At 35.0% G+C, this 9211-nt stretch overlaps 1 protein-coding gene across 4 annotated transcripts in view; it reads right to left on the bottom strand.

Annotated features, from left to right (window-relative positions):
- The window catches only part of LOC106869820 (uncharacterized), a 172127-nt gene that overhangs the window by 12053 nt on the left and 150863 nt on the right, over positions 1-9211 (bottom strand). For all 4 annotated transcript variants that reach the window (XM_052968961.1, XM_014915708.2, XM_052968963.1 and 1 more), the window contains one exon: positions 3684-3736. In XM_052968961.1, the coding sequence (XP_052824921.1) occupies positions 3684-3736 (53 nt within the window). The remainder of the gene's footprint in view (positions 1-3683; positions 3737-9211) is intronic.

Raw genomic sequence — 9211 nt, 5'->3', positions numbered from 1 at the left:
CAAAATATACCGCGTATTTACGGTTTACCTAATCGGCAGCAAATACAAAAATGCAAAAATGCCGAAATTGTCTGGTCATTTCTGCTGACGATAGTCCGACCTTGTAAGATATAATCTTTATCTTACTAAAATTGACTTGAAACCATGGTACAGAATATAGATTGGTAAAAGTTTTTATTTTTCATTTCCTTTCGAAATTATCCCTAACTTTTGTGGTATGTAGTCTTTTGCTGCTGTTTCTAGCGAGTAGATGTCCTATTATAGGCATCTCTGCATTTTAAATGAATATATATATATATATATGTATATATATATATGCTGGATGTGCATTGTCAATGTGCATGTATGGTAAAGTGTAAATGTTTTGAGAAAAAAACTGAGTATAAGAGGCATCAGTTGTAGAGTGCAAGAGAAAAGACTGCACTGGTGTAGTCATGTGATGCATATGGATGAGAGCTGCATAAAGAAATGCCAAACTCTGAATGTAGAGGGAATCTGTGGAAGAGGAAGTCCCAGGATGAAGTGGTGAGAAATGATATTTAGATGCCAAACTGCACAGGGGACATGACAAAGGAATAAAACAATTGGTAATTTGCTGTGCTTGAGAAGACCCACTCAATTAAATAAAATCCAGGTCATGAGGGTATGCCTCTTATGTCCATGGTCCCTTCCCCTCTATTTTCCCTCATAAACCTCCCTACACAAAATATATCTCTGCTGAATCCCTTACCCACAATATAGCCTTCTAATACCCCTTCCCTCTACCCATGCCCACTCATGACATTCCTCATCCTCCATCAGCTCCTGCTCTCCTTTCACAAGCTTGTGAACTGACCCACCCACTCATCTTCCCCAGTGTCTGATTCACTTCACTTTATACACCTATAACCACCCTGTTACATCTTCACCATCTCTTTTTTTCTACTTGAGGTAGCTATGTTTCTCCTGTAATGCCAGACATTTTTTTTGTCCTTCAATACTTCTCCCCGCCAACTGAGTGGGGGGTCTGTCTTGCAAGTTACTTGGTGACCTCACTGCTGCTGATGCTACACAAAAAGTACCCAGTACACTCTGTAAAATGGTAGGCATTAGGAAAGGGTATCCAACCATAGAAACCAAGCCAAAGCAGACAATAGAGCTTGGTCTTGTCTTCTGACTAGTCAGTTCCTGTCAATGCATCCAACCCATGCCAGCTTGGAAAACAGACATTAAATGAGGATGATGATGATAATATCCATCCATCCATCTATCTATCTATAGTCCCTCTGCCCTCTTCAACTCCTCCCCTCCCCTCCCATGTGATTGCTGTCCAGTTCAGGCACTGTTGTCCTTTTTCGGCCGGCCACCTTTGAGATCAGTTGCATCTATTCTGTTCTGTCCTGCCGCTTGGTCTGTTAAGATTTTTCCACTTCCATTTTCCTTGTGCGAGCTTACTACACTCGTCTGATAGTCGAAAGACCCTTTCTGTTGTTTACTTATTTGTTTTCATATATGTACATTCATTTGCCTTGCCCAGAGGCTTAATACTTTTAGCTTAAGTCCTTGGCCCAGTTGGTTTTGAGTAGTATCGGAGATAAGTGGGTGAAACTATGTGGATATTCTGGACTCCAACTGAAGAGGCAATTGGCCGTGAATGATCCGTGTATCTTGTTTTGTCCTGTTTACCATTGTCCTGCTACCATCCTTTTTTGCACATGATGTGTTTTGACAGTTTCCGTTTGTTGTATATTTTCTGTTCTACCTTTTATATATATATGTATATATATATATATATATATATATATATATATATATATATATATATATATATATATATATGGTGACAGGAAGGGTGGCTGGCTGTAGAAAATCTACCTCAATAAACTCTGTCCAATCCATGCAAGCATGGAAAAGTAGATGAGAGAATAATGATGATGATATAAGATTCAGACATGGCTATGTGAAAAAATGGAAGAGGTATGTGGCATCAGAATGAGACAGTATCTTTTAATAGGGTTTTTGGCTATTCCTACTTCAGAACAAGCTCATCTGCCACTGGCTCCATCTGGTAACAACCTCTCACCTGCAGCACCATCTCCTTGCACAACTGCATTAGTTGAGTGTAGCTAATGAGTTTCAATCTCTCAGTGAAATTCCTTAAGGGCTTGTCACCCTAAACATGCAAAGATTACATTCTTGATGGACTGCAGTTAATAATCCAAAAAATTACAACCATACAAAAGTCTGTAACACACTTTTTAAAAAATCAGAGCCCCTATTCCTGGTTCAAGATAATCTTAGTCAACAACAACGTTGTTTATTTGATATGAAGTATGTTCTGTCTTGGCTTAAGAAATATTATTTGAGGAAGTAATGAAGGTGATGGTTAAAGCAGGTTTTTGGTTATAATTGTTATTTTGTCTAAACTGTGATAATGATTTTTAACATATACCAGAAGATGAAACTTGACAAGAAGGGACAAAATATGATTCGAAAAATGTATAGCTGTAGAGTTTGTCTATGGGATAAAGTGGCAACTAATAGCTCATGAAGAGGAAGTGTATAGTTGAGATGGTGTATATTTGCAGGATACTAGGGCGTACAAGGTGGATATTTGAAATGTCTTCAAAACAAAAGGATACAGTGTGCTTAGCAAAAAAGCTCTAGATATGGGTGGAACACATAATGTGTTTTATCTTAAGAATTCTGTGCTACTCTATTCCGAAAGGTTTGGGAACATCAGATACAACATGCTTGGTCTCAACAGGATGTCAAATGGAAGAGAGATTATGAGTGATACTAAAGACTATTTTGGGAATGGGGGATCTCCACTGATAGAAGAAAAGCTGATGGTGTTGGAGTTGTTTTGCCAATTAATGATTGTCTAAAAAAATGATTGAACATGAGAAAATAAAATGTTAGTAAAAGGATTATGTTGGTTAGAGCAGGTGCTAGACAAAGGTAACTGTAAAACTATGTACTACAGTGTTTGTTCTATAGACCTAACTGAAAATACATACCTCGGAATGACCGTCTCCATATGCTGGGTTTTCCCAGACATCCTTCAGATAAAGAGATGTAGATGATTTACTTACAGGTAACTGAAGAGTAACTGATTTAACTAAGAGACCAAAGAGTGTAAGGGAATGAATTATTGATAGTATCTATGACTTCATATATTTTCATTGAATTTAATTTCCAGGCATTAAAAAAAAATATGCATAGCCTCTAAAGATAACCAAACATATTTGAAGGTATAACATTAGAAATATAGTCATAAAAGTGTTAAGATGACAGTGTGTTATTGGGAATGAAGGAGATTTAGCAGCCATTTCTAGAAAATAAGTAACAAGGATGACTCCATTTAATCGAACAATGCAAGCATTACATCAATTTGAAATACACCGCCATCTTCAGATGCATGTATCCGAAGACGGCGGTGTATTTCAAATTGATGTAATGCTTGCATTGTTTGATTAAATGGAGCCACCTGAAACGGCTGTTATGCACTAATACCTTGACATCCTTGTTACTTATTTGCTTTTTATTCACCTTACTTCAAGCTGGGTAGATAACACCGGACTGACTTGGTGCCTCAACTTAAGTACCTAACAACTGAATCTTAATTATTTCTTCTATATATATATATATATATATATGCATGTGTGTGTGTTTGCATGAGTAATAGTAGAGACATCACATACCAAGTGAGCTGCCATCTTCAGGTGGGTAGCAAGCAGGTCCAATAGAGTTAATTCTAAATTAAAGGAAATATAATATATCAATATATGTGATATTAGTCGCAATATGAAACAAAAAACAAAAAAAATTATACACAAAGAGATCCATGAAATAATATCAAGTGAATATTATTGATTGATGTTGAAACAATAAGGATCAAAAATAACATATTTTTGAGATATGAATGAAGCTATCAATCTGTCACAGCCAATTAGATATGAAAGTGAAGTTACAGTATGAATTTTGTGATGGCTTCATGTGACAGGCAAATAAACAGAGTTTGCATTGGCAAGAGGTGGGCCATAGCCCACAAGCGAACCATTGTGATGTACTCTGTGGACATTGGGTCTTTTGCAAACATTGTTCTAAATTTAATGTATTTGTAAACCAGTGAGCAGTTGATAGCTTTTTCGATGATCTTTTGCATTATGATTAGTTTAATTTTTACTTACATAAGAAGCATTGCTATTGATGAAATGAGGGCTACACAGAGATTTTTTTATATTCAAGACACAATATAATTTGCATGTAGTTCATGGAAGAATGTTAAAAAGAAAATCAAAACTGAGCCATAACAAAAAAAGTGGCCGACACCTGATCTAGAGACAAGAGGCTTGTTGAAGAGAAATGCAGACCAAAAGCTAGAAACACAAAGTATATATATATATATATATATATATATATATATATACTCATGTGCACACACACAAGTATATGGAAAAAGAAAAAGAGAAAATAGGAGTTAGCTAGGAAAGAGTACCAACCAATGAGTTATAGAAGCCCTTACTCCTCCAAAACAAGTAGTTAGTCTTGAGTTAAAAGAGTAACTCAAACACAGAGAGAAAGAGAGACAGAAATGTAAGACTGGAAAGGAATTCAGCTTCTCGGTACCTTATTATTTTTTTATGGTAGAACGGAAGTGCACCTCACTGTGTTACATCCACTCCACAGCCTCATTTAAACTCATAATGTATTGTAATGAGCTGATAATAAACAGCTTAGTTAGTGACTGCATGGCAGATGCAATAACAAAATAGCAAGGAAAATGCTTTAGCTATAATGGTAGGTTTAACTGGACACAGTAATATCTAGGTCACTCATCAGGAAGATGAGTGTAGGTGAGAAAGTAGATCCTTGTAGAACATCATATTATACAAGGCGGGTGTGTGAAATAGAATCTTAAATAGAAATGTATATAGTGTATTCAGCAAAGATGCTCCCTAAATTCAAGGGATTATATGTGGTGTAACCCAGAGGAAATATGGTTGAGTTTGCAGATTTTATGATATACCATTCCAAGTAGTTTTGGTGACATCAAATACAACAACAACAACAGTGGTTATAAAAATAACAACAACAAAAGCAATGTCAATTGTATGATCTATAGTCTATGCCTTGAGCCACAAATGTCTTTTTGGTTCTGGTACACAGTAAGATGAATATATGGTAAATTCAAACAAATACTATATTATTCATATTTTAATGAAGCAGAACTATATTTATAGATAATACACAAAATGTCAGTTAAATAGAGCAATAATGTTGTTGTTTGAATCCAGGTAATCCCAAATCAAGTAGAGCTGTGATCAAAGGTGTTCCAGTAGTGGCTCTCTTGTCTTTTCATATATGAAAGACTATACTGTCTATTGTACTCTGCTTTAAGATGGTAAGGCATGATTTGTGGGAAATTGATTGCTATTCTTAGCAAGTTTAGCAACCATCTTGAGGTTTTCTTGTTCGCAGAGTAACAGCATACCATTAACATATGCCAAGTGTTCTGCTTGTCTTGACAAGGAAACACTAATTGTAAATAAATGTTACCATCATACAAGCCATGTCACTCATTTACAATCCTCTGTGAAATCAAGTCCATCCACTCTGCTGCCCATGGTTGAAGGACTAGTGAAAATATTATCTAACATGAAAACAAGAGAAGATTAATGACAGGAAAAAAACAAATCAGGCTATGCAAAATCTGCCTTCATGAATTTCATTTGACTCCTTGCAAGTATGAGAATGTAGATGCTGCTGATATGTGTGTGTGTGTGTGTGTGTGTGTGTGTACATTTGGATGCACAAATGTGTGAAAGAGAACTGAATACATGTAATATAATTTATTCATTCATTCAAAAATGCTGATTCACATTAGTTATCCTGTTATCATTGTTGTTTTAGTGTCTATTTTCCCATTCTCTAATCAATTTGACAAAAAAAAAACAAAGGAAATATATGGTAACAACTAAAAATAAAATGGGAGAAAAATAGCAACAGAGTTACTGTCATATATGTTATACATAAAACAAGCAATGATTTGGAATGGACAAAATTTTGTAGTATTTAAAAAAATATATTTTCAGACGTTAAATGATGATGGCTGATGACGTTTTTTTGTATTTTACAACTGGTATACTTGGCTCCTTGGAAATTAATAATTCATTAATGCAATTAATTTTGTAGATGGTGAATGTTAACTGTTCATTGGAAGCAGTAAGAACAGGAAAGAATGTTTCAGGTTAGTAAGCAAGCAGGCATAGAGTAAGACACATTTAGAAAAAATTATCTTAATCAATCACAAGGTAAATAAAGTTAACATTTTCATGAATCACAATAGTCAATTAGACCAGTGCTTAATTCTACTTGCTAAAGCATTAAGTGGATGATAGATCTACCTCCTCTTGGTTGAAATGCGAACCTTTCTTGTATTACTCTAAAAAAACTCAGTACCTATTTCTGATAACTTAGTAAATGAGATTATATATATTTAAGTGTCTTGCTCAGAGACATAATGTGATGTCTGCAATGAGAAATGAACTAACTAGCTGGTCTTTATTTTGTTTTCCCAAAAGTAATAGTGAAGTGGCTGAGTAGCTAAGACAGATGAAACTATCAGCTAATAGATTATGAGTTAAAATTTGTTGCAGGTATTCCATTGTATCTCAAAACAAAGCAACTACTTTACATCAGCTGAGTTTAGTTCATTGTCAAAGATAAGTACAACAAGGAAAGTTAACACGTGACAGACTAGAGTTCTGCCCTGATGAAGGTTGCTCACTCATCCATAGGAATCAAGATTTAAGTACTGGTCAAAGAGACACATGGTTTCTTGAAAGGATTAACTGTTTTAGTAAATATTATGTCTAGTTCATGTCTAACTTTATCTCAAACTGTTCTGCTTACATTTTATAAACGAACCAGTGTTTAAATTGCACTTTATGAGACAATTTGATTAGGATAAACAAGTCAAAGAAAAGAAATGACAATTAACAACAAATTTTACATGTTAGAAACTAAAAAGAACAACAAACAGAGCAATGCCACTTGGTTTGTACTAATAACTACACTGTCATACATATTTCTATTTCATATTTACTAGTTAAGGAGAGAACTCATACATATATTATAATTTCTCATCTAGGAAGATCTTTACAGCAACAATGCTATGTAGATTTTCCTAGATAAATGATATCATATAAACATATCGACATTACTACATAGTACTTCCACAACAATATTGTAGTCATAGCAACAATACAACAGAGAGTCAACTAAATTATATTAATCATGTCAACCACTTGGCATGTCACTCTTCTGTAACATGCTTTGGTGTTTTCTGACAAAGTACAAAACTAGGTTCTGTGGGGATTGGGAAGAAAGTTACTGAATTATGCCCATTATATACCAGATACTTATTTTATTGATCTAGGAAGAATGGAAGACATAGACAACACAGGGAATGTACTATAATGCATTGAACTCAGAATGTACTATAATGCATTTAGCTTACAATTTTAGCCATTATACCACCTTAACAATGTGCAATATTGCTTTTTCTTTTTATAATTCAATTTTAAATCCTAAGTGTAGATAAAATCGATATTAGTTATCATTGATCCAATCCCTCTTTACTTTAGACAGTATACCTTAAACTATATTATCTAATGTCCTTTTGTAGTGACACAGCATTCCTTTGCAAAATATTTGCCATTAAAATGCTAAGTGCTATTTGAAAGAGATTTATTACTAAACTGCCACATTCCTTTTTGAAAATTGGTTCACCATTATAAACTTCAGTGAAACAAAGAAAAAAAAATAATATATTAAATTGACTTCAGTATAGAACTGGTACTTATTTCATCAACCTTCGAAGGGTGGAAAGGAATTCAACACTTGTAGGATTTTAAATTAATGAATTATGTGGTCATAATAACTAAACAAGATTCTTCCTACACTATTTATATTTGATGGATATTTGTCCTCATCTTGTTTATTGTTAACACAACATTTCGGCTGATATACCCTCCAGCCTTCATCAGGTGTCTTGGGGAAATTTCAAACCTGGGTTCTCATTCCTAAGGTATTTTTCGATGTTATTATTATTATTATTATTATTATTATTATTCAGGTCACTGCCTGGAATCGAACATGGAATCTTGGGGTTAGTAGCCCACACTTTTAACTACTATGCGATATGCCTGTGGGAATATGGCGTAGTGGTTAAGACCTGAAAAATGATAATAATAATAATAATAATAATAATAATAATAATAATAATAATAATAATAATAATAATAACAACGGCAACATCGAAAAATACCTTAGGAATGAGAACCCATGTTCGAAATTTCCCCAAGACACCTGATGAAGGCTGGAGGATATATTAGCCGAAATGTGTTAATAATAAACAAGATGAGGACAAATATCCGTCAAATGTAAATAATGTACATAATTCCTCATCTCTTAAATATAGAACAAGATTCTTCCTTACACAGCACACACACACACAATATATATTGCTTAACAAAAAAATCATCCAGGATTATTAGATCAATGTACCTAAACAACCTCTTTCTAGATGAAGGGTTTCCAAAGTGGCTGATATCAATGCCTAGGGTGGGGGGTAGTTGTCGATGGGACTATTCATCTGCTTAATTATTATTTATTTATTTTCTTGCACATGCCTGGGGGTTGATGAGGAGTCAATGGACTAAAACGTTTAGGGACCCCTATTTTAGATAAAGAGTTCCACAGCTAGCTAGAATTCAGTGTTATAAGTAGTAGAAACATTCTATAACTGAATGCAAGTTTCATTAGCTTGCAGTGAGTTGGCCACTGGGATGTGTAACAATGGCAGCTATATGAGCAATTCTATATAAACACTCATAGGTGACCCGTAAATGGCACCATTTGAGCATAATCGTTACCAGTGTCGCCTTCTAGCACTTGTGCTGGTGGCACGTTAGAAAATCATTCGAGCAAGATTGTTGCCAGTGCCGATGGACTGGCTCCCATGCAGGTGGCACGTAAAAAAACACCTTTTGAGCGAAGCTGTTGTCAGTACCGTGTGACTGGCCCTTGTACTGGTGGCACGTAAAAGCACCCACTATACTCTTGGAGTGGTTGGCGTTGGGAAGGGCATCCAGCTGTAGAAACTCTGCCAGATCAGATTGGAGCCTGGTGCAGCCTTCTGGCTTGCCAGTCCTCAGTCAAATCG

Source organism: Octopus bimaculoides, chromosome 6 (genome assembly GCF_001194135.2).
Source record: "Octopus bimaculoides isolate UCB-OBI-ISO-001 chromosome 6, ASM119413v2, whole genome shotgun sequence".
NCBI lineage: Eukaryota > Metazoa > Mollusca > Cephalopoda > Octopoda > Octopodidae > Octopus > Octopus bimaculoides.
The sequence above is the reverse complement of the archived record's forward strand: the minus strand, read 5'-3'. Positions and strand labels throughout refer to the sequence as shown.